This window comes from Xiphias gladius, chromosome 6, assembly GCF_016859285.1.
Source record: "Xiphias gladius isolate SHS-SW01 ecotype Sanya breed wild chromosome 6, ASM1685928v1, whole genome shotgun sequence".
NCBI classification, from domain to species: Eukaryota; Metazoa; Chordata; class Actinopteri; order Istiophoriformes; family Xiphiidae; genus Xiphias; species Xiphias gladius.
In genome coordinates, this window is record NC_053405.1 from 17,089,208 (window position 1) to 17,115,689 (window position 26,482).

The following is a 26,482-nucleotide window of genomic DNA, read 5'->3' on the forward strand; positions in this document are numbered from 1 at the left end:
GGAGCTTGGCGGATCGGCACGTGCCCTACCCTGCCCACCCAACACCAGAAGCTGCTAATGAGCTACTGTTGTACACTCTTATGAAATATAATTGCATTATGGTGTGTAAATAAAGCCGGGGCGTGTTGTCACAGCATATGTTCCCCGGCCGGCCAAACAGGAACAACAAGCTGCGGCAGGAGGAGGAGGTGAGGGGCAGGAGCAGAAAGAAGAGGAAGGCTCGAGGGAGTGGCTGAAGCACAGTTTTTAGAACACAGGAGACCTGATTAGCTTTGCTGTGCAAGATGAAAATCGATGGTTGTCTTTGTACTACATACACCGCCCTTACTCTGTGGTATACAGTGTAGACAGTATTACCAAATTTAGTGTCCGTGAGATAAGCTATTAACTGTTGTTATACAAGACTTTAAACGATCTGAGATCATCAACAGGCTCAGTCTCCGATTTTCCTAACAGTGTGGCCGAGCAACAGTAAGACAGCAGAGGAAATACACTTGGCTGATTTTAAAGTATTGAAATGCTCCTTGGCAATCCTCTGAGCTACACCAGGCTTTAGGGAACAGGGTGAGACACAGGACAACTAATTTAATAACATTTTCAGGACAAGAAGATCCTTTAATTAATGTGAGGCAACAGTGCTGCAATCAGACTCTGGGAGCAACTTCTTGGCTTGTCTTTCATACTTGTTTGGATAGTGTGTCATCATCTTCATAACAGCCAGTGTTACTGTTGAGTCTTTGGTTTAAATTTTCTATAAACACAGACAGACAGGGCTACATTTTTATAATTACACTTGATTGAATCTCAGATTTATTTCTTGTATTGGGGAGGACTCTGTATAAGCTTCCTGGCTTCCTTCCCCTCCTGCACTTATCCATTTTGTTTTGTTATTGTGTTTCTAACATTGGTGTTTTAAATGAGCAAACAAACACGCTGAATTAGAAAAACGTGTTCAATCAGGAAGGCATTTGTCTTCGTTTTAATAAATGCCCCAATAATTTTGTAAATTTATATTAACATTTAATTAATCTAATTATTAATTTACTAATTTTGGCTACCTTAGTAACTCTGTAATGGTAATAGGATTAAAAAAAAAAAAAAGAACTGCAGCACCAGTGATGACAGCTGCATCTCACCGGCACCTGTATGTAAACATCTCTGCCTTCAGTCAACACTGTGAAGCGCTGTGTATAGAAAAGGTATGCTGTACATTAGTCCTTCATTTCTTAAATTTTCCTTAATTAATATCCGTGTATTAATATGCAATGAATAGAGTATGCATCATCTTGTGAAGTGAAGAAACACTCATATTTCCAAGAGTTGGAGGAATCCTCAGAATATTTGCAACTTCAGTAACACTTATCCGGTGTGATACATCTGTTTTCTACAAGGAAAGCCACCTATAAACAGGTAGCCCATTAGTGCTAATGGGCGTTAGTGTCTCTGAAATTGTTAATGTGCTGTACTGACCACAATACCGGATTTCTCCCTCCCCCTCTTTCAGGCAATCCGCTTGTCATTGGAGCAGGCCCTACCGCCGGAGCCCGTCGAAGAGTCTGGAGAGCAAATAAGCAAACTGCGAATCCGCACACCGAGTGGCGAGTTTTTGGAAAGGCGTTTCTTGGGCAGCTGTAAGCTCCAGGTCCTCTTCGACTTCGTGGCCTCCAAGGGATACCCCTTTGAAGAGTTCAAGCTCCTCACCACCTTCCCTCGTAGAAATGTGAGTGGTATATCTAACACACACGTGCCCAAAATTGTCGTCTTCTGCTCACACATTTATATGAGCAGTGAAAAGGCTGTAAAGACCAGCACATCTAACCTTTAATTCACAGGTGGAGGGGTAAATACAAGATGGGAGTTGAATTATTCTGTTGTCTGATCGCAGTTTTGTGCTGCCCTTCATAACAGTTCTGTGACCCCACAAACAAGCACTAGATTCATCCTTAGTGCAGAAGAGTAGCAGCAGGTTATGAAGTGTTCTCAGGCACAGCTAACATCTCTGCTGGAGAGATCCACAGCTGTAATTGGCTTTTCCGTTTGGGCCTGGGCTGAAACTCAGGTGGCAGCTGAGAGTGGAGAACAGCAGGGACAATAGTTAAGACAATCTGTTGGGGCTGATTGATGATTTAGTCTTTCTTTCTCTTATCATTATTGTTTACCGTGTTTGTGTGCTGCAGCAGCACCAGTGTGTCACTGCGTTTTATCCATCCACCTGCACACACGTATTATTCAGTAAATATTAATTAGTATCAGTCCGTTGTGAATACAGTTCTCTGTGACTGTGTTAGGATACAGTTGTCAGCACTAACAGTGGTATTCTCTATGGCTCTTCTGCTGACGCCCGGCAGCACTCCGTCAGCTACCACCACTCATTAGAGGGCTTGGTTGCCGCACTCTGCGGCGAGCTAATGAGCACTGTTTTAACTACCAGTTTAATTAGCCATGCTGCTGGAAACAAAAAATGGGATTTCCATTAATCAAGATAAGACTGCATGTGGAAGGATTGGTAGTGGTGGTGGTTGTATAGATGTGTGTGTGTGTGTGTGTGTGTGTGTGTGTGTGTGTGTGTGTGTGTTCGTGTTTGTGTGTGTGTGTAGGCTTGCCCAGGCAGTGTTCCATCGTAGTCTGTAGAGACTGCTGGGACACAAACACCTCAAACTAACGCACACATTAACACGTAGCTCACACTCTTCATTTCGTCACAATCACACACTTCAACACATGCACAAATATTTTCAAGCAAACACATGCCCCGCTCACAACTTTGTCACTTAAAGGAGTCACAGTTGTCTCTTTATAATCAAGAGTAAACATGTGTTTGAGACAGAGATAAAGATGTGTCTGCATCGCAGATGAAATTCCGGCAAAAACAGGATGGGAGGATTAGAAGGCTAGAGAAGCGAGAAGAGGATGGTGACTGCAGAACTAGTCAAAAGGAGAACAGAGAATACAAGAGCTTAAACAAAGAAAAGATTTAATCTGAGAAACAGTCTGAAAGCGAAAGGGATAGAGAAGACAAGTGGAGAAGATATTAAAAAGAAGAAGATGGGAGATAAGTCCAGAAAACAGAAAGACGAGAGATTTGGGGAAAGAGAGGAGGGAAGCAGCTCAGTGGTAGTGCCAGTATGAGGCTGTGAACACAGGCCCCTGTCTAATCCTCGAGCTCTGTGTTGTAATTAAATGAGAGGGAGCATAGAAAGCCTCCATCCCGTCCAGACGCTCTCACTGTTGCTCTGCCAGGATCAGAGGATATGGGATAGACCACTATTGCATTTGTAATTCTGCACAAATGTTGAAACCTTCTTTCCCTTTTTGAGTTTTCTGTGGCTTTGTGCAGTGTCACTCTTTTTTTTGCTATTTCCCTCCTCATCAGCCTGCTTTTTTTCAATTCCGATCATTCAGCTGTATCTATGCAAGCAAACTTGAGAATATCAGGTGTAATTTTATCCAATATTTTGACCTAAAACTACATCATTGACCAGGAGAAAGTGCTATATTGTGAATCTGTATTTGTTATTTATTAATCAATTTTTGACACTTTGAGGTAAAACATCAGAACCAGTTCAGATGTCTCTGATTCATGCTTTTGCATGTAGCTTAGCCAATAAGTGTCTATTAGTCTCCAATTTTTGGGCTCAGTCTTTTCTTCAACATTTGGTATCAGTGGCTTATCTCTTCAGCACTACAGCAGGCCTTACACTGGCATCATTTGTACTAGGCTTAGCCGTGCTCAGGGAACTAACCCTTTCTCCGTTTCTATGACTGTCAGGAAGTTTGAAGAAGGCGGGCGGGGGGGGGGACTTTCAGTGTTTCAGTTTTCAGCTTTTCATTCAAGAATTTACTCCTTTTTCTTTGACACTTGTTGAGCCCAAACCACTGTTGAAAGGCACGAGTTCTTCTTCCTTCAGCTCACTGTGAAGATGTTTAGACTGCCGGTATAATAATCGGCAATCAGCTCTTCCTGCCTGGCTGCTCATAGACACCCAAACACTGTCAAACCAGCATATTGTTTTTCTCACAGTGATACTGTACTCTCTTTCACCTTTTCTTAATCCTTCTTCCAGCCCTGTGAGCGAATTTTCCCAAATGATTCTTAGACAAAACCTGAGATTCAGAAAAAATAAACAGTGGCACAGACGAAGCTGTGCGCTTCACTGTGATAGATTTTACATCTGTTATACTGGTGTGTTTTGTTTTTCTTCTCCCACTATCTGACATAGTTGTTTTCACAGGAAGAAGGAAGGTAGTTTATTTAAAAAGTAGTTTCATTCAGAGGTTCTTCAGGACTGTTCTGATAATATTCTCTACATAACACACACCCACTGCAACAAGATGTGTGGCTTCATCTTAGGCCACATACACAGATCAGTATCTCCCTGATCTCTTAAAGTCACCCTACATTCAAAAATGTGTTTTGCTTATTTTTAGTTGATGTACAGTCCTGATTGAAATTATTGGCACCTGTGATTTTTAAGTAGAATATCTTCAGAAATAAAGGCAAATTAACCAATTTTGTATCATCAAAATATTTTAGTAAAATGTCCAAGGTTACTGACCAAAAGAGACTTAAAAAAACAAAACTTGCATAATAGTGAAATAATAAAAACACAAAATGTACCCCAGACACAATTATTGGCATCATTCCTTAGTATTTGGCTGCAGAACCTTTGGCAACAATCACATCCTCTAAACGTTTCTTGTAGCCATCTGGAAGCTTCTTGCACCTGTCTGCTGGTAGTTTCTGCCATTGCTATGTGTTCAAGCTCTTTTAAGTTTGCAGGAGTCCTTTTTGCAAAGTCAGATTTTAGTGCTCTCCACAAGTTTTGAATGGGATTTAGTTCAGGACTCATTGCCGGCCAGTTAAAAACAGTCCATCTTTTCCTTCCAACCATTCTTCTGTGTTGCTGGTCATCTGCTTTGGGTCATTGTCCTGCTGAAAGATGCAAGACCTTCACCTTAAACCTAGTTTTCTGACACTGGGTAACATGTGTCTGTCTAAAATGCCTTGGTAATCTTCTGATTTCATCACTCTATTGATACATTCAATGTCTCCAGTTCCAGAGGCAGCAGAGCAGCCCCACAGCCTGATAGAACCTCAACCCTGTTTTACTGTAGTCAGGCTGTTCTTTTCCGTAGGGGCTTCATTTCATCACCTATAAACTCTGATGCACTGTGTTCCCAAAAAGCTCAACTTTGGTTTCATCTGTCTATAGAATATTATCCCAGAAAGACCGTGGCTTGGCTATGAAAGTTTTTGCAAACATTAGTTTTGCCTTTTTGTGCCTTTCTTTCAATAGTGGTATCCTCCTTGGCTTCGCCCATGTAGCCCTACTAGATTCATCATGTGGCGTATGATACGACCTGAAACCACCAGTCCAGATTGCTCCAGGTCAGCCTGAAGCTCTTTAGATGTCTTGTGTGGTGTTTTTCCACAATCCGCATCAACTTTCACAGACTTCTCTTACTGAGTTTCTTCTTAGCACCACGTCCTGGAAGCGTCTTAACAGGTTTATGACTGAAACGTCTTGATAACATTATGAACTGTTGAAACAGGAATTTCAAGATCTTTTCCAACTGCCTTGTAGCCCTTCGAATTGTTATGTTTTTTGATAATAGCACATCTGATGCTCTCAGAGAGCTCTCTTGTCTTTACCATTGTGAAAAAGAAACTGGATACAATCAGCCCCTTTTTATGCAGTAAAACTATCATTCACAGGTTAATTTAAGTAATGTGAACACTGAAAATTAAGCACAGGTTAGTCTTATTTGTTTTTTATTTTCTTTGAGAAACTGATTTAAATTAATCAAAAGGGTGCAAATAATATTGTCAAGCTTTCATTTTATGTCTGTATTTTTTATTTCACTATATGAAAGCATTTTTTTTATTGATGTTCAGTAACTTTGGACATTTTATTAATAATTCTCATCGTACAAAACTTGGTCATTTGCATTTATTTCTGAAGATATTTTAAATTCTGTACTTAAAATTCAGGGGTGCCAATAATTTCAACCTTGACTGTATGTGCAGAATTTGACACTAGAAGGCTGCTTTCGCAATTCTTCTGCTGAAAGGGGAAAGTTTCTCTGTGCTCATCTTAAATCTGAGTTTAACATGTATGTTCAAGCAGGATTTTGTGACATCACAACCAATTTGGAAGCCATTTCTGGTTCAGTATACAACTTCCACAAGTGTGAAGTGGAAATGTCAAATCTCCCCTGGACATACTCTGAGATTGGACTCTTCATTGAAGTGGGAGACATCTTGTATCTTGGATTTTTCAATGAGGGAGAAGGATTAGATGTAATTTTATTCTAAGTTATTGAACTATTTTGTGGAAACGATATCAGACACAAATAATTAATAATTTTTATATGTTTTAAAACATGTCCAGAGGGTATATTTAATGTTAAAAGCTGCATGTTCAAGTTCTACCCCGAGGAACGCAGCCCCCTCCTCACCTTCAGCCCTCTCCTTCTCCTCTTCCTTCCAGCTTTCCCTCCCTCTTTCTCCTTTTTCCCTCCTCTTTCCTTCTCTTCCTGCCTCTGAACCTCCCTGCTTACACAGTCCCCATCCCTTATAATTATACTTTTGCAACCTCATTGTAATTTTCCTCGTGTGTATTTTCACTTTTTCCCCCAAATGCCTTTCTTTTTTACCTTTTTAAAAAACACCCTTTTAAATATATTTTTAAGCATAAACTAGTCTGTCTTTATTTTCTCTCACTTCACTTGCTCTCTCGTTTACTCTTCTTCTCAATTCCCCATTTTTATGTTTTTCCCCTCAGCCCCCCCCCCTCCAGTCTGTGCGGTGCATTGCTCCCTTTGAAGTACTGTATTCTGGTCTGTTCCTTTCTGTTCACGCCCCAGCGCTACGTGCTGTCAACGCTCTTGGCAGCAGATAATGATCTCCCACTGCTTTTGTAATTGGCCAAATAAACACTTGACAACACTAGTTTAAAACAGACAAGTTATTTGGTTTTAATTAACATAGTAGGGCCTGTAATGGCTTCATTAAAAATGCGTTATTTCAGCTGCACGTTTGATTATATTGGAAACGGACATCTCGAGGGCCTGTGTTTATATTCCCTTTCTTTTCTTTCATGGCTGAGCGTTGCTTAGTGTCGCCTCCTCTGTTATACCATTGTGTTTTATTCATTTGAATCAAGTGACTTACAATTGCGGTATTTATTTTAAACTTCACATTAAGAGCTAATTATGTGGTTTTAGCCACGGTGAAATCTGCTGTTTGATAATGCCAAATACATGGAGTTGATATTAGCTGATTATTTCATGTCATACAGTTTTTATAAGGAATGAGAGATAAAATATCAAAGATTGCCGAAAGCACCATCTGTCTTTTTATTTGGTTCCAGTTTGAAAAGTATGCTTTTTAACACTGAGCTTGCAGATATTGTATTATCCCTTCAGATTTTGCTTCAGGCAGAGTTCAATTCAGTTTTTATTCTGTTCATTTATGCATTTTTAATTAACAACTGGAAAACCTTTTCTTTTCCACAAATGCTATTTAGTCAGATGAAAATCTTTTAGAAATTAATTTCATCCTTTAAATTAGTCAGACAGTTCCCTAATTCAGCTAATTAATTTGATCTAAATTAGCTGCTGAAAATTATATTGACTCAAGGTTAAAAACAAACTGCAAGCAGAGAGCTAGATTGTGTCTGTCTTGTGTATGTATATATGTATGTATGTATGCATGGCTGTGTAGGCACAGGAGGAGAGAATATGGCTTAGGCAGAGCAGAGAAAAACAACAGCTTTGTTTGTTGACAGATGCCTCCATGCTTATGGTCTGTTAATTGGATAACAATGTAAACAATCACCGATGGCGCCCGTCTCCTGTGTCAGTGTGGCATCTTGTTTCCCTACTTTCTTTTTCAGAGTCAGATGCTGCTCTCCCCCCGTTGTCTCTCCCTGGTGCACTACGAGCACAAACTCTCATCCCGATTTCACTCGCAGCACACGCGTCCGCACACACTCTTATATGTAGTCCACAGACAGACGCACACACACACACACACACACACACACACACACACACACACACACACACACACACACACACACACACACACACACACACACCTGCCCCACCCCAAAGCCTCATTTACTCCTACCTGATGCTGTGGTGTCATAACAGCCTGTCGGGTTCATTAGCATGGCAGCCATTTGCGACTCGCTGCTCCTGAGGTGGGAAAAGGAACGCAGCAGCCCTGTTGGTCGTTTTCCCCACCGTTTGGATGGAATATGTTTGCGACAAACACGCACACACCCGTAAAAATACACACACCATTTTACCTCTCTTCATGGCGTCTTGTTCCCCGCTGTGCTATGAGGCAGTTAACTAGGTGATGGGCATAAGGTGGATGTGGGAGCCCCTCCTTGCCCGCCCTGGGCTCCCCAGGACCCTGCTGAGAAGTCAAGAGTCTAAATGACACGTTGAAATGAGGACAAGGAGATGAAAGACATGGGGTCTAAGACCGCCAAAGTGCACATGGTGTGTGACATTTCGAAAAACCCTGGGGAGATGGATTGGTTGTCTGATGCTGATATGTCTTCCTCACCTTTCCCTAATTTACCTGCCTCCTTGTTTTTTTCTTTTCTCAACCTTTCCTCAGAATCCTTGAAGTTTAAATGTGTAAATTGTTGTAATTATTTTGAGTGTTTACTCATATCACCGTTTTCAGCTTCCTAAATAACAGTTTTTTTAGAGCTAACATAGATTCAGTACTTATTACCATGTAGAGATTGTTTAAAGTAAAGATGAGGGTAGGATTTCTTTAATTGCACATTTTAGAATACTAGATTTTTACAACACTAATAAGACTGATAAGTCTTATTTTCTACAGAAGGTGAGCGTAGGTGAAGCTGGTGGTTCGGTTCATGGTCAGAGTTCACGCTTCTCTCTCTACAATAGTCTGTCTCAGACCTATCACTCTGCTTGTTGCAAGGTTGACCTATACCACGCTCGGCTTGCCCTCCGACCTTTTAAAGCAGGTACAGCGAGCTGGTTAATTATCCCACCGTGAGGTTAGAATGGGATTCCTAATCAGAGAGGCTGACGCAGCAGTCATCAGATAAGCCCTGGACACATCTCGGTGTCACACCGCCTCACCCATTCAGCCCAGGTGTTAGATTGGCCCGATGTAACACAACCCCTCCAGTGATTAGCTCACATAAGCTAAGAGGCCCAGAGGGGTGGTGGGTGTCAGAAAGAGAATCAGATTGTCCTGTTTTAAAAAAACACAGGTCAGACCCCCTTCATGTCAGCTAACTCGATCAGCTCCGTTGTGGGTGGTACTGAATTATTCCTCTGCTTTTAGACAATAGCTGTAGTGCAGAGTGTTGAAAACAGATAAATGTTTCTCTCCACCACACCATCGGCTATTTTCCTATTTGACCTTTGTCACAGCTGAAATTAGTCATTATTAGCGATCAAAAACACACACAGTTCTCTCAATCACTGCTACACTCACTTACACACGCGCACACACATGCACACACACCACAGAGCTTTTATAACACACACTCTCTCCTGTCCTGTAACCTTCATCAGTTTGTTCTGGATTGGAGCCTTTTTAAGAAAACAAACCTGATGGTTCTCTTAGGGAAACAAAGCTCTAGCTGCTCAGATTACATGAAGTTAGAATAATACACACCATACACACTCTCTTACAAATACACACACACATTCAGTGAACTCTGCAGTAAAGCCTGGATCGCAGGGCCATGTTCACACTAATATGAATAAGTCTGAAAATGTAATTTAAATAGTTTAGATAATATGATTAAACTGACTTTAAAACATGTGTGACTGCTTGTGGAGCTATGCCTGTGGACTCCGTCATAAAGTTTTGTCTACCAGAGTTGTTTCTAGGACTGGTTTTCGAATCGATCTACTTTCCTGAGCAAACAAGACCTGTTCCGGGTGTTGAAAATGGCAGCTCAGTTTAGATGCAAGGCCAAAATGGAGAGGGACATGTAAAGTGTTAAATGGTGCTGAAATAACTTGTCGATTTAATGGATTAGTCAATCGGCAGAACATTGTTGACCAACAAATGTAATAATTGATTTATCGTTCAAGATATTTATCAAGCTAGAATGTGTGTTGGAGTGTTGGTTGCACTAAACAAGCAAGTTGAAGGCATTTTGTTATCTGGGATATTGTAATGGATATTTTTCATTATAATAATATCAACGATACATCAGTTAATTTAAAAAAATAAATGTCAGAATAATCAATAATGAAAATAACCATTAGTTGCAGTTCTAGCGTCAAACCATTTGGTCAGTGACAGTCTAATGTTCTCCCTGTACTCCCCCCCCACCTTGTCTCTTCTCAGATCACCCAGTTGGATCCAGGGTCAACTCTGCTGGAGGCCAAGTTGTTTCCACAGGAGACACTCTTCCTGGAGGCTAAAGAATAGGAACTGGCCCTCTGATAGCTGAGAGGACCAACTGATTGACTGACTGATGAACTGGCTGGACACACACTAGTCACCGAGCATGGGCCCCCTCCTCTCCCCATCAGTCTGGGCCTACAGTACACACGCACGCACGCACACACACACACACACGCACACACAGACACACGCACACACACACACACACACACACACACACACACACACACCAATACACAGTCCTCTCTCTCAGACATACATTAATACACTGGCATGCACATCCAGTGACACAAAAGTGCAAGTAAGCTTCTCTGCCCTCGGCCTGGTCGTGGTACATGAATGCGTAGTGTACACGTGTTGCACAGAGGAGCAAAGACAGTATCACAAGCACACAGCCAAACATTCACCTCACCCAAACCTTTTCTCTCTCTCTCACTCTCTCTTTCAACTTCTCTCACACAATTCACAAATTCGACTTCCCAACTGCTATCATGGTTTTCTCTCACAACACAAACACAAACACAGTACAATAACAGAGAGACTGAGTAGACAAATCTTTGTCAAAGGAAAAAAAATACCAACAGAAAACAAAGGAAAAAAAAAAAGGACTTGGTCTCTGTCGTTACCACATTCAACACACCAAGGCTGCTTTTTTAGAACATGGTTTTTGTGTTTGAAATCCAAAAAAAATGCTAAAAAAATGAAATGAAATAAACAGTAAGAAGAGATGTTGCCCTGTAGAAGTCTGGGCTGTCTCATCTCCACCTGTATTTACCCCCTTAACCTTCCCCAACTCCTCTTCCCACCCCCACCCCAACCCCCCTTTGCCTCCTTTGCCCCACCTTCCACCCCTGCACCCCTCCATCCGCTGTCTGCCACGGGCAATGGGATGTGACACCCACAGCATCTGTTGTGCCCCTTCAGTCTCTGCTCCCCCTGGTTTTAACATCCACTGCTCCACAAGCCAACGGATTGCTCAGTTTTCAGGGTTTTTTTTTTTTTTCTTGATCCTTTTTAAGTTTGATGCTGTATTAGTTTTAGTTTGATATACATTATATAAAATATATGAATACGAACATCAATTTGTCTCATCCGGAAATCTGTTGAAATACGTCACGATATGCACACGAAAGTCGTTTCTCTACTCAGATGATTTAAATGTGATCTATTTTACTTAGATTCTCTTACGTTATGTAAAGGTTTGTTATGAAGGTCATTTAAATCTTCATTATAGAGGGTCCGGAGTAGATGGAAAATCACATGATTTTATGTCAAACTTTTAAATCAATAACTATATCACGACACTCCTGGACAGTATTAGGGGGTAAAGACCAGTTTATGGGTTCCATTGAAAATCTTGCAAAGCTAAGAAAACGGTATATCTGACATTTTTGGTTTATGTAGGGTTTTGAATTTTTTTTTAATTTTTTATAAACTTTGTGAGTTGTTTGCTTTTAACTGGAGAGACACCAAATGGACCCTGGCTGCTGGGGATCATGATGAGCATGATGTCCAGTGTTCCTGTTGATGTTCAACTTCGTATTAGTGTCTGAGCTGTGGGTGGCGAAACAAGAGGTTCACACATCAAAGTCTGTTTACAGTCAAGATGACCTTACCACGGTGCCCATCTTGCCCTGACTGTCCAGTTTCAGTCTTTACAGATATCAAAAGTTTAGGTATGCATCATCACAGCTCTGTTGCTACAGGCCGCCCTTTTGCATACTCCTCCTAACAAATGTTTTAATATTCTCGCTTGCATAACACCTGGTAATATCAGCCTCACCGCAGCTAATTTCCTGCCTTCAGCGAGGTGAGATCACGCGGGCTTAGTCCTCCATCTGTAGCAGGGATCCTCTGTCAGCTAAAGGCAAAGTTTGAGAACCCCGGTTGCAGTGCAAAGTGCCTCAAACAAACTGCTACTCCCTCATCAATAAACAGGAAGGCAGGCGGGCAGATCGCAGCGGCCTGGACCAAGCTGACCCATATACAGTGAGGTGGGACAAGAGGAGACTCGGACAGGGCTTCAGTGATATGCAACAAAATGCCATTTCATAGACTGTATTTGTGGGGGTTTTTTTCTTTTCTTTGACAGTTGGCAGTGGACAGCGACATGAAGCGAAGGAGGTCTTCTCATGTAAAACATTAACTAGTCATACAGTGCTGAAAGGTGGATAGCAGCCTGGAGTTCCTTTTAGTTGCGATTGTGTCAAGATTGTGTTTCTGGGTGTTCTTTGAAGGAAATGGAGAAAATTTTGGAGAAAAAAAAACAAACAAAGCACTGTAAATGTAAAAATCTCCCAAACATTTATACCTTAAAAGTGTTTATGATAAATCAGTCAGAGTTTAGGGTTTTGGTGTAGGGCCTTGAATTTCTCCTGTTATCCTAAGTGTTTGCTAGAGTGTTCAGGGACACTGCCTTAATGCTGCAAACCGTATTGATTGGAATTTTCACTAACACAGGAGAGGAAAATGTTTCATATTTTTGATTTCTTCTGAGGACAGTGTTTTTAAAAAAAAAAAAAAAAAAAAAAGAGTATGCTGACATTATAAATACTGACTGTACATTGCAGCAAATCATTTTAGTAACTTTAAGAATGACAGCTGACATTTAGTTATTTCTAATTAATGAAGCCCGTAATTAACAAAATCAAGACTTTGCAGAGAAATGTTTGCTCTGATCAAAAATAGCTACTTACAGAGCAAAGTTGATGACAGAAAATATTAAGGATTTTCAATTAAATATTGGAAAAGATCATAAGCAACTATCAGAGTGAAATTAATCAATGTAACTTTGCAATATGCTGTTAAACTACAATCTCTTACACCGGTCAAACTCAGACATCAGTGGACTTTTAGTGCACAGAACATTTTACTCCACCACAAAACTGGACTCTGTCTCTTTAGGGGACGAATGTCAGCCTGTTTAGTTCCTGAGCGGTTTAAATCTTCTTTATGAACTGGATTAGATCAATCTAGACTAAATGAGTGAGGGAAACTAAGTCTGATGTTTTTGAGTCTAGTTTCAAATGGGAATTCTGCAGGCTTCAACTTAATCCTTGTGGGTGAAATAGACAATTATCTCATGAATCTTACTTTGTGTATCATCATCAAGCCCTGTGGCTTTTATTGATGGAAAATATGAGTCTTAAAATGCTGTATAGGGTCGTCCAGAACCATGCAGTCAACTCTGATAATGCAAGTCACACTTGTTAAAAAACGGGGACTGCTTGTGTGATACACACGGTGAGTTTATTACACGACTGTCAGTGTATTACACAAGCATCGCCGAGTGAGAGTGTGCGTTTTGTCAGTTCCTCTGTGGCTGTCTTGTTTCTCACGCGAGGAATGAGTCGATCTAATGTGCTCAGTCAGCCACACTTCCCCAGGTTTTTGACCAGGCAAGAGATGTTGCTGAAGGCACTGTGTGAGTGAGACAGAGAGAGAAACACTGCAGGACAAAATCGCTGGCTTTTGTCTTTGTTCAGTAAAAAGTGTTCGGCTAGTAACGGTTAACCAATATTGTGAAACAAGACACGGGAAAAGCTTGTGACAAGCTGATTTTCAACCATTCATATGTGTTGCTAGATGTCACATGTGTTTGTATGAAAGGTGAAGGGAAGCCATTCGCTGCAACAAACCTAAAACTTCATTTCTGAAGGAAATTTAGGTTTCCGTGAGCCTCAAAAAAGACCTATAAATTCAAATGAGGCTCTGAAATTTTTTGACAGTACCTCAATGAAGAAAGACCCCACAAGTAAGCAAAATGCAGATTTGAATGTCAATTTTTAAAAGTTCATTGCCGTTGACTCGGTCCATGATATCAGTGTGCTGTGGCAAATTGCGGTCTTTTGAGAGATCTCCCGTGGGAAAAGCATAGACCTGGCCTTGACTCTGTGGACTGTGGAGTGATGGAGGGGATGAAGCTGCACTCACTGCAGTGGCAACCAACAAGACAAAACAGGTAACACGGTTCAAAGGTCCCTCAATAAAATATCAGGTACGCTGTTTACCGGCTGACAGAGAATCCTGCTCTCATCGAACAACCCAGGGAATTCATCGCTGATTTCATGAGGAATTTACCCAAATATTGCTGCCTGAACTCGTGCTAAAAAGCTTCGTATGATTGGCCAAGAAATCGCCTGTACAGTAAGTTCAACTCTAACACTCATCTCTATACCAGGCTGCCAAATCCCACCCGGAGGAAAAAACCCTGAGTGCAGTGTTTGTGCTTGGTGTTAAAAGTTATTTGGCCCTGATGTCTTAACTTGATGAATGTTACAAAGTGGTGCCTCTGGGACGCCTAGTGCACGAAACATAGCAATGCTATGTCCCTTAATTTCGCCAAAGACGACCTTGAAAGTCAGCGAGGAGTCCTTGAATTGGACCGCTGGGAGAAGACACCAGCCGAGTATCAAATGCTCCATCCGAGAGAAATGTTGGCCAATGCCAAATGGCTGTGGATGACATTTGTGTTGCTTGGGTGTAGGGTGGGCGCAGATCGCCCTGTTGGCCGTGCAGACACGTGCAGCCCGCGGCTAGGGAGAGGTCAGGGCAGGGCCAGGAGCTCAGTAAGCGTAACAAACCGGCTGCGTTTATGCAGGAAGACAGGCAGGTGCACCTCTGCCCGCCTGTCTGCCGTGCGACTTCCTCGGGGAACGGCGCGCATAGTGCAGCTCCTCTCGAGTGTGAGATTACAGTTTCTATCGGGCGGGTTTTTGAATTTAATGCGCAAGGGCATGTTCCTTTGTGCCGCTGCAGCCGATGATGGTGATAGAGTCGGAAATGCCGATGAGACATAATGATATTCCTCTCTTATACCTGACCAAACTTGTCATTAGTTGTTTTTGTTTCACTGGGAAAAAGTCATCAGGTTTTTAGCTGTGTGGGGGAAGGCGTGTTGTCAACGGTCACACAGAATAAATTAGTCCTTTATTTACTATTGGAAGTGAAGGATTGAAAGTAGCTCAAATATAAATTAAACGTCGAATAATGTTTCTGTAATTTCTTGCCACATGATGGAAACGAGCCTTCGTATAAGGAAGCAATGGAGCGCACTGCTGAGTTATCGGAAGGTGACTGTGCCGACACATTCAGCGTCCTCCTGAGGGGGAAACTGATCTAGGCCTACCTGGAGTGTCCACAGACTCTTCCACGACTGTCACATTTTCCTTTGCTGTGGAGGCTGGGGCGCATTAAGCCTCCTTTTAACATTAGCATTCATCGGCAACTATCGTTTTTCGAGCCGAGATGCCAAATACGCTCCGGTTTCGGCCTCTCAGGTGCGGGGATTTGCTGCCTTTTCCTCGCCGCGTAGATGACGGCAAATCGATCATCTTTAGGGTTTGAACTCTCGGGCTCTCGGAGAAACTGTAAATGGCCTTTCTTTTCCCTTTTTAAAAACATTTAATGGACTAATCAATTAATCGAAAAAATAATTGACTGATTCATTTATAATGAAAACAGTTGTTAGTTACAGCCCTTAGACGATTTGCACTTAAAAAAATAACTTTAACTCTAAATATTTTTTATTATTTTGACTTTGTATTGGAACAGGCACCGGTCTGTTCGGACTCTGCCAGTGTAACATCAGCTGCTCTCCCCTTGACGCGTCAGTCAAACTTTGGTGGGATGTCTTCATCAGCGCCCGCCGGCCTCCCCTGCCACAGAGTCAGTGGTGGCAACATCAGGTTGCTGGCCCGGTTCTCCGGCGACAAAGGAGGAAGGCGTCCATGGCGTTTAAGCAGCTCCGCCGGGGTCAAGAATGCAGCCCGCTGGCGAGGCCACGGAATTCCTCACGCAAGTGAGCTCTCCTCCCTCCTTTTGAAGTGGGACCCGCGGAGATCCCAGAGCACGGCGGCTCCCGGAGTCACAGGGTCTCCGCTCGCATCCCCGACCGGCCTAACCTGGAGGGGTCACCCCGAGTTTACTTTCTCAGAGACGCCGGCCCTGCCCAAAGAAACAGAATCTATGCAGCTTAAACTGTTGGGTGGGCACAAAGGGAGGGTCATCTCTCCCTCGCTGTCTCTCTCTCTGTTCACACTGCTGTTTGTTAATGAAACAATAGACCCGGGAAGACTTTGATTTTCATCGTGAAAAAACAGAACACGTTTTCCTTGCAGCCATGTAACCAGTCTGATTTTTTTTTTTAATGTGGCCCTGAAATGGGTCTAAATCATAATGTTGTCGGCCTGGATCCGTTTTCAGTGCTTTCACGTGTGCGCTTATTCGAAGAGAGCAGTTTTTTTTTTCTTCCCCAAACAACTTTGGGTGCAACGCCAAATTAAATTCCTATTGCTCAGTTGCTGTTTGGTGAAACAGAAAATACACAGGTCTGATTTAATCAATCAACCAACGAATAACCAGGAGGGGGGGGGGGGGGGTACACACAGTAAAGGCATTAAGAGGTAGACAGGATGTTCTAAGGACCTGCTGTAAAACTATGTTTCTTCTCATATGACCCCCAGATCATGCAGTATTGCAGCACCCCCCCCCCCCCCCAGAGCCAGATTTCACCTCGTGTCTTTGTGCTGTCCGACAGGTCAACGCAGATTAGCCAGTTTTATTGGGTTAGCGCTGTTCATAAGAGTCACTCGAGTACTGTAAGCTTTGAGCTGACCTGCGGATTCCCCCTCGTGCATGTCTGCCGCCGGCGTTGCTTGTTGCTCATTCACACAAGCCAGCAAGCAAACAAACACATAAGTAAGTCAGGACTTTCCGTCATCCTGGCCATTTGACCGTGTGCAGCCATATTCTCCTGAATCCATGAAACATCGTTTTGGTGAAGCCACGATTTTTTTTCTTCCCTTCTTGTTTTTTTTCCCCAAGGGCAACGCAAAGAGGTATATCTCAATGACATTGTATATTTCAACCAACTCATATGAAAACGCTGCCATTTATAATTATTATTATCATTATTGTTTCCTTTGTTTTTGTCTTTAACTTTGCGGTTAAACTGTAGGTCTGATCGTGGCTGCTCCGTGTTTACTGGGGGGGAAAAACCCTCTCTGCTTTTCATGACCAACGGTCCATAAAAAAATTTGACCTTCATTTTCCCTTGATATAAGTAAGAATTTCGGTCTACAGTGGGGAGTTTGAGGGAAAAGCCCTTTGTATCGTATCATAACAAGGTCATTGCATGATAAAAAGCATCCGCCAGCGCCGTGCATGTGCGATGCTAAAGGAAACATTCACCAGAAGGAGGATGCACTGTTTATGCGGAGCCGTGAGCGCGAATACGTTCAGTCATGTGGGCCGAATCTCCTCTCGTCGCCCGGCGTCTCTTCCTGCGGGGCGGCGGCTTGCAGCGGTGCTGACCGTGGCAGGGGGCGCTCTGGATGCAGCGGCAAGGGGGAGAAACCGCATCACTGCCGGCACCTGGTCTCAGCCGGGAGTTGGGTAAACGTGGCCCCAGCAGGTGTGTAAGCTCCGGGGAACGTGACGTTTCAGACGCAAAGTATAAAAACAACGTGAATAAAATGGAAAAACGCCTTTGAAAATATTTTTTGCACGACCACTTTAAACTCTAGTGTGGTCATAAAACAAAAATAATCTAAATTAATCTACACATAAAAATTATATATTATAAAAATATAGATAAAATTATAAATTATTTATATATATATATATATATATATATATGCATGCCTATTGATTAATTGACTCATTTTATTGTTTTTTTTTTACTTCAGAATGTGCAAATAGCAAACACTTATTTTGTTAATATATCGGAAAACACTGATGTAGTATAAGTTAATATAGTAATTAAACCGTATTACCTTTGTTTAATTAAAGGTAATAATTAATTTTTAAAAAATGATCATTTTTGTTAATTAATTTAAATAATTCTCAATATGAATGAATCAACAAATTCTATTAATTACTGAGTAAAACAAATAGGACAAACCAAAAACCCTTCCTAGTCTAGTGCTGAATTGGCGTGTTAAGTTCTCTTGCCTAAAAGTGTCTTATCGCTGCGGCCCTCGGCCTCTGTCGGGTTGTTGCTCAGTTTATTTATAGTCCTGTTCCTCCAGATCTGCTTCCTCCAAACGCCACAGACGCCTTATAAAAACCTGTGGTATTCGGATTATCAGCCGCATGGGATGAAGCAATAAATGGGCCAGTGGGGTCCTGAATGGGTGCAGTGGCGTGAAGGGGAGTAATTACAGCTTCTTATTAATTGTGTTTTTTTCCCCTCTCTCTCTCTCTCTCTCTCTTTCTGAACGCGCGCGCACACACACACACACACACACACACGTACTGAAGCGAAGCGGTGGTGACATCTAGGAGGGCCAAGTCTTTGTGTTGAACACTTCAAGTTTCAAAAACAAGGCCAATTGAAGCGGCGGAGCTCAAAGCCGGCACCATTGTAGGCGAACACATTGAGTTTTGATTGGGGACAATGGTGTTTCTCAAATTTCTAGCAAAAAGAAAGCCATACTCCATCTGTGATCTCAATGAGCACCTATTCATGAGCTTCCTTCTTTTCTGCGCCATTCGTTGGTGGAGAAAAGGAGGCAGATGTGGAGGGATAGAGCAGGGGAGAAGTGCATTTTAATTGGCTGCAGTGTGTAGGTCTGTCTCTGTCTTTTCTCTCTCTCTCTCTCTCTCTCTCTCTCTCTCTCTCTCTCTCTCTGTCACACACACACACACAGACAAACACACACTAGAGTTATATGCCACTCTAGGCCTTGCAGAGGAGAGAGCGAGAGAGCCCAATAATCTCGCCGTGTTGATGAATACTTGTAGCCCATTCATTAAACAAAGATAATCCCTGCCAACCTACCTCGGGGGCACAAAAACGGATTTTTTTTCTGCGTGCCTGTGTGTGTGTGTGTGTGTGTGTGTGTGCCTGTGTGTGTGTGTGAGAGAGAGAGAGAGAGAGCCTGAGTGCTGGCCAACAGCTCTGGCAGAGAGGGACCCTTCAGATCTTGGAAATATTCATGCGCCGTGGCAGGGCAACCCCCCATTTACAAATAAGTGTTATTCTAGCGGGTGAAGAGCGACGCTTTTAGAGACCTCTCCCTGCCTCTTGAGCTCAAGTGCCTCCTCAGCCGGCCCCGCTGAAATTTAGCCTTTATGTTTGTCCTCGCTCGGGACCTTCGCGAGGCTGCGACAGGCTGCAAGCTAACCAGTCACGCTTTCGGTCGAGTGTCTTTTAAATGTTCCTGCCCAGCGGGGGAAAAGGGAGTTGAACGTACTCGCTGAATTCCCCGCTCGACCTAAACGCACCCTCGATGTACGCACTTGACTTCGGGGATGCCGTTTTGTGCCACCGCCCCGCTTCATTTCAGAGGGGGACATTGCACTTTTTACTCCACTGCATTTGAACCTTATGTAAGATGGTGGTTTTATTATAGATCAAACAAGCCAACGGTATATAAAGTTTAGTTCAATCTAAACCGAAAAACACCATTCAAATGCTGCTCACACATTGATGCATCAGTATGTCCGGTAATATGCTATATAATGATGCTCTCTCACAGGGGCTATTTCTATGCTTAATGAGTACTTTACCTTTTGATACTTTAATTACATTTTGCTGCCCACACTTGTGTAATTTTACTCACGTAGTATTTTAAGAACAGGACCGTTATGTGTAATGGAGTAGAGTATTTTTACGTTCTAGTATTTGCTTCTTTTTTTTTTTTCAAGTCAAGTATCCTGAATAGTTCTTCCAACACTATTACTATTTTCACGCTCAGGATTAGGATAAATGTTTCTAATGACTAATTACAGAACTCATATGCAGTCATCCCCCGATTATGGTTAGAAATCAGGAGTATTTGATTGAGCCCGGAGCTCCTCATTACCTAGGCCGTGCTTAACGCATATTTATATTTCTAATTCTGAATTCACGTGCAACAGTTGTATGTCAGCATAAAAAGCGGCTTGGAAACGTGTCCAACAAGGTGTTCAGTGTGTCTCCAGCCCTGACTCTGCCTTTAAAGGAATGCATTAAGCCTGATCCATTTCCCCGGCGCAGTGGAGCTGGTGTGAAGTGGCAGGTTAACAGCCTCTTGTCCATAAGCGCGGGCCTACTCGGTGTGCCCGTCAAGCGTGTAAATACTTGTGTGAAAAACCCCGTGCGTCTCTTTTCTCCGCGGCCCCTTGTCTAACTGCTACTCTAACCTCTGCCTCTGCGTGACAGGGCCGGCTGCTGCTGCTGCTGCTGCTGCTGCTGCTGCTGCTGCTGCGGCGGCGGCGGGAGAGCGCGGGAGGGGATCCGGGCCCGGGCCGGGCTTGCAGGCGGGGCAGTGGCGGTGGGAGAGGCCGCTCGAAAGCCGCACCGGGGTGCGGGGGCAGCGGAAACATGCTGCTACATATGTTGGGTCAAGCATGGCCTTTGTTGTGATCTTAAAAGGGTGTTAAAACCCCATTCGTCTGTAGCCTTCTTGAAAGAAATGAAAGCATCGCATAGTTTTTTTTTTTTTTTTTTTTTGATGCATAGGCCTAATGAAGTGGTTAAAAGAATGTTGGATTTTCCCGAGTGCTCACAGTCACTTTTAATTGCGCGGGGGGCATTTTTAATTGGGCCGGGAGGAACAATCGTTAACTTAATCCCTATCATAATGCATATCTTTGAAAAATGAGCTTTCCGTCAGGCTCAGCCAAACTAAATGTGATGAATACAAGACCCCGGAACCAGCTACGCTTGCACGCCTTGGATGAAATAAGCGACAATTTAGGCAGAGCCGGTCTTAATTGAAGTGGACACCTTTCAACGACCATTCACTTGTGGTCACATTAGACAGCGCAGGAGCCTCGTCCGCAATGAACACGTGTCAAATCACCTAAAGTCAACGCTTCCTCAACAGTGGGAGCTGTGCGTAAAGAGGAGAGGTGAGAGGGAAACTTGGATTGCCTTTAACTGTACTCCTTCCGCCTCTGTCTTGTCTGGGCCGACGCAACAACACGCTCAACAACGCACCGAACTAATGGGAAGCTCCGGCCGCTTTGTGTGTGTGTGTGTGTTTTTTTTTAACCCACTCCTGCTGCAGGTGACAGCGCATTCGCCTCGAGGGCCCCGCTCTGCAGTTTTGCAGCGATCACTTCGCCGCGCAGGGCGCGCGGATTTCCACCCGCGTGAGCTCGACGCCCCGTGCAGATAATTACCGCGAACGTCAGAAAAGATGTAGTTTTAAAGATCGTCTCTATTAGCCCGTTGGCTAGGTAATTAAGGTGCAGATGACAGCGGCGAGGGGAAACAGATGGCATTTGCTTACAGTGATTCAGAAAGTAAACAATGAGCCCGGGAGGGGAGAGAGGCAGGGGCTGCACACCGAGCAGCCATTTCTCTCTTCATCGGCCTCAAGTAGGAGGCTCGTTGTTGTTGTTGTTGTTGTTGTTGTTGTTGACTAAGACCGTATGTTGTCGTCCTCCACGGGGCTGACAGTTGTTGATTTAAAAAAAAAAAAAAACCCCATAAAACCCCCCATCCATAACTTTTTAATCAGAATCGGGATAGCTCCTGAGTGAACAGGTGAGGAAGCAGGTGGTTTGCGCGCTTTGCCCTTTTGTAGCTCCGTGCGCCGCGGGCTTGTTAAATCTCTGGAAGCATTACAGTATTATCGTTAGTCGGTTAATAGGGGCGGTGGGAGGACGGCGACTGCTCGGTGCAAAACGCTCATTTTGACGGAGTTTGTTGAGATGACGGTGGGAAATAATTTTCTCTCTCTTTCACCCTTAAATAGACGAACGCCACGTTAATAATGAAGATGAGAAATTGGAGCCCGGGCAGACAGAAAACCTCTACCTCTGTCTGCAGCCGCACACGAATTTTTCCAACATTATAAATATTATTTTTATGAATATATCGTTTTATAGGCGATTAATGTTGACAGCTTACTTTAATTAATTAGACTGTACGTATTATTTTTATCTTATTTCTATTATTATTATTATTATTATTATTATTATTATATTATCTATTTTAGTTGGTTATCGCCTGAACTATTTCATTAAAAGATTGTTTATTTTACACATTTTTTTTTCTTTATAAGTTAAACTGAATGAAGAATACGCTTTGAGCTGATAATGAATCAATCACTGAAAAATGCGAAATGCTTTTTAAAGCTGCTGTAATTGACTGAATAAGTAAACGCGTATAATTGCGCACAAAAGCGGATCAAACAGTCTTGTCAAATATTGCGTTCCCATTAAGCGACGCGGAGCGTTGGAGTGATGAGAGGGGAACGGAATGGAGAAGAACTATTAGAGAAATATTTAAAAAATCATTTTGCTTTGAAACACACTTATGTCACAGTTTCAAGCCTGACACGACGAGAAAGAAATGACATCGGAAAAACGAAATAAAGACAGAGGAAAAACTGTGGTTTGGCATGCGCATTTAATCCACGACTCCATACAGCGAACAACGTGAGCGCTTCCATTCACTCCGTCTTCGAAGCGTTGGGATGTGTAGTTTTTTGTTTTTCCTTTTTTCTTTCTCTTAAACAGACTGCACGAAACAGATGTTTAGACGGCTACACAAATTAAAACATTTCAGAGAGACCTCGTTACACGCAGTGTTAGCAACCCCGAGGCGAGCTCATACAGAATTTGGACAAGGTGAAACACTCCGCCTGTTCTCCTGCGGCCGAGCGAACCGTGCCAGTTAACCAGTCAGCATCGACGACGGCTTGACTTTCTGCACTCAAGCACCCTGCGGCTCATAGAGACGTTTCCTCCGTCAGAGCAAATTTCGCCTCCCCTCGAATCAGTAAAATAAATGATACTTACCTTCCAGGCTGACGGTATTACAGTCACGCATCGTCTTTATTTTGGGGGTGAAACACGGGTCTTAAATTGGTCTGTCATTAGGAACATAGACACATCTAGACGCAAGGATGGCGGTGTCTCATCCTAACAATCATATCACCAAATAATAAGGAAGATTTCTAGAGAAATATACAGAAAGCAACGGGAGAGGAAGAAAATGTTCCTTCATTTTAGGGAAATTTTTGTTGTCCTATTTGGCCCCCTGCCAAAGCTGATTTACCCCCCAAATAAATGGTATAACATCGGCTGTTGTTTAAAATCTATAAAATTCTTTTTTAGAAATGCACTGCATCGATTTGAGCTTTCCGGGAACTCCCTCCAGATTCTTAACACTTGATATTTGGAAAAAGAACTCAGGTGGACACAGTTGAAAAGGGAGGCAAGCCAATCAGATTGCGCCTTCCCCCTTTGGCCAATGACAGGCGCCACATTGTTGTCAAATTTGTCTAATGAAAACGTAGGGGCAACAATAGAGAGGGGAGAGAGGGATCTGTATCCACTGACAATCTCTGGAGGAAGTTAGTGTCTCAGGCTGCGGCGAGTAACAACCTCGGCTCCTCCTGGACAGTTTTAACTTTAGATTGGGGAGGAATGGTCGCTCCTCTCGGCTCCTGCTCTTTTCGGACTTAAAGTCGACTGTGTCTAAACATATTTTTGCTTCTTTGGCAAACTCCCAGACAGTTTCCATTAGAGTTTCGATCGTAGCCTAGATTTTTTTTTCTCTCTCTCTCTTTTTTTTTTTTTTTTTTTGCATGGTATTCTCGTCAGTAGACAGACAAGGTTGACTTCACCTGTTGCCAGGAGATGTTGAGAACCGCCGAGCAGATGTGATCGGCTTAACATTAGTTTCACTAACACAGATCGTTCAGAACAACGTCGTTTCCTTGTTTGTATTTTAGCTACGCCAGTGAGGACCACGGACATGGATCTGAGACCGGAGCTGCCCACGGCCTCCTCTGCCTCGCAAGTCCACCCAGGAGCTGCGGCAGCGGCCGCAGCAGCCTCCATCCCGGTGTCCATGGCCGGCAACCTGCTGCGCGGCCCCCCGCTCCTCCTGCGCGCCGCGGACAAGTACCCGCGCACCCCGAAGTGCGCCCGCTGCAGGAATCACGGCGTGGTCTCCGCGCTGAAGGGCCACAAGCGCTACTGCCGCTGGAAGGACTGCATGTGCGCCAAGTGCACCTTGATCGCAGAGAGGCAGCGAGTGATGGCCGCGCAAGTGGCGCTGCGGCGGCAGCAGGCGCAGGAGGAGAACGAAGCCCGGGAGCTGCAGCTGCTCTACGGCACGGCGGAGGGACTCGCGCTGGCCGCCGCCAACGGCATCATCCCCCCGCGCCCAAACTACGACGTGTTCGGCTCCGTCAGCAGCGAGAGCAACTCTGGTGAGGGGAGCGGCCGTGCGCATCAGCACGGGGGTTAACGGGTTCAGTGCTCGCTCGCTTTAGTGCAGGTAGGACGCGTGGGCCCATTAGAAAAAAACAAACCCTCCAGGCTTCACGGAACAAAATCGCAGAGGAGCAGCTCAACAGTAAGAAGCAGTCAAGTTAAACCGGGCTATCTCGGCAGTAAAGGCCTACATATTGTGCATAACCGCGTCCACTGAAATATCAAACTTTTGTCCCAGGCATATTATCGTGAGATAGCAGTGTGGTTGCTAAGCGACATATCTGGCTGTAGGCTACTGAGAAAGGGTGATTTTTTTTTTTTCGGTCTCCGTATTAATCTTCAAATGTGGTGCATTGATAGGTTATTGTATATTGTGAGTGGGCCAGTCTTAATCTAGTGCGAGGGTTTCTTTTGTTGTGTAAAACGGGCACGTGTGGAAACTCCCGACTGCTTAAGGGAATGTGTGATTTAGTTTTTATTCCCTGACCCTGTAGCTGAGAACCTCGCCGGCTACGACTTTATCACGACCCTTCTCGGATGGCCTCGCGCAACACTCAGACTTTTGTGTCTTAAACCTTATATAAAACCGTTGCTGTCTTCTTGTGTCAACAGACTCGAGTATCCAGAAGTACGAGCTGTTTCCAAAGAGCCAGCTCTCCGGGTCCGCCACCCCTCAGCAGTCTGTGGGGAAACCGGCGTCCAACGAGAGTGACTCGGCCCCGGGCATCTCGTCCCCAGACGGCCGGCATGGGGGCTCGGGCTCAGAGAACGGGGACAGCGAGTCTTTCATCAGCTCGCCGGTGTCCAAGCCCTTGAAAGACGGAGAGGAGACTCCTGGGTCCGTCAGCTCTCTGGGGTCCGATTCCGGCTCTGAGACCGACAAAGACGAGCAGGAGCCCTCCCCTTCCTCTGCGGCCTCCCGGCACATGAACGCCATCGACATCCTGACCCGAGTCTTCCCCAGCCACAAGCGGAGCGTCCTGGAGCTCGTCCTGCAGGGCTGTGGCAAAGACGTGGTGCAGGCCATCGAGCAGATCCTCAACAACAGCGGCGCCCAGGGCCCCAGCAAGGCCGGTCCGGAGGAGACGTGGACGGCCGAGAGGATGCTCCAAAACGCTCAGCAGCCACCGCCGTCCTCCGCGTCCACAACCGCCCCAACGAGGCCCATGTTGCCGGGAGCCATGACGCTGAGTAACCGCTCGGCGTTTTCTCCTCTCCAGCCGAACGCCTCGCACTTCGGGGCCGACCCCAGCACCTATCCGCTGGGCACCCACTTGGGACTGAACCCGCTGCGGCTGGCCTACTCTGCGCACAGCCGGGGACTGGCTTTCATGACTCCCTACTCCACCACCGGGCTGATGCCCACTCTGGGCTTCAGACCCCCGATGGACTATGCCTTTAGCGACCTAATAAGGGACAGGACAATGTTGCACAAGGAGCAAGGCTATGCCAGCGGCCTGTACGGGCCTTTGGTCAACAACACGCCGGACAAGCAGTGAGGCTGGCGGACTGAGCACAGAGACACATTGCATTGTATTCGTAGTGTTGAATGTTCTGGCGAAAATCTGTGATGTGTTTTGGCTACGGGATACTGTACATAATAGGATTATCTGGCTTGTCGTCAAAAGGTGGGGGGGGGGGGGGACTAAACTCACTTATGTGTAATTTTCAAAAAATAATTTTATATGTTAGACTACAAAAGTTCGGATGACATTCCCCATTTCCAAGCCTGCTCATGCCATCAATAGAATCACGGGAAACCTAAAAGATATTTATAGATTCCAAAAATAAACACTGACCAAGCTGGGAAGGTGAAAAGTAAACCCAGTTGCACAAAAGGCTAAAACTACATATAGATGCGTTTATCACCGATTTATACACCAGTTTCTTCAGGATCTA

General features: G+C 44.1%; 2 protein-coding genes across 3 annotated transcripts in view; both read left to right on the top strand.

Moving 5' to 3' along the window:
- faf1 (Fas (TNFRSF6) associated factor 1) overlaps window positions 1–11,431 on the top strand; it is a 63,342-nt gene extending 51,911 nt beyond the window's left edge. For both annotated transcript variants that reach the window (XM_040129410.1, XM_040129409.1), the window contains 2 exons: window positions 1,505–1,720; window positions 10,361–11,431. In XM_040129410.1, the coding sequence (XP_039985344.1) occupies window positions 1,505–1,720; window positions 10,361–10,444 (300 nt within the window). In that variant the 3' untranslated portion in view covers window positions 10,445–11,431. The remainder of the gene's footprint in view (window positions 1–1,504; window positions 1,721–10,360) is intronic.
- A 12,688-nt stretch (window positions 11,432–24,119) lies between these two features.
- dmrta2 (DMRT-like family A2) lies at window positions 24,120–26,187 on the top strand. Its single transcript, XM_040129133.1, has 2 exons — window positions 24,120–24,594; window positions 25,196–26,187. Exons 1-2 carry the CDS (start codon window positions 24,120–24,122, stop codon window positions 26,080–26,082), a joined length of 1,362 nt encoding a protein of 453 aa, XP_039985067.1. The 3' UTR covers window positions 26,083–26,187.
- Window positions 26,188–26,482: the final 295 nt, after the last annotated feature.

Coding starts and splice junctions, on each gene's coding strand:
- dmrta2 (XM_040129133.1), top strand. CDS start 24,120: ATGGATCTGAGACCGGAGCTGCCCACGGCCTCCTCTGCCTCGCAAGTC. Junction 24,595..25,195: donor CTCTGGTGAGGGGAGCGGCC/GTGCGCATCAGC, acceptor TTGTGTCAACAG/ACTCGAGTATCCAGAAGTAC.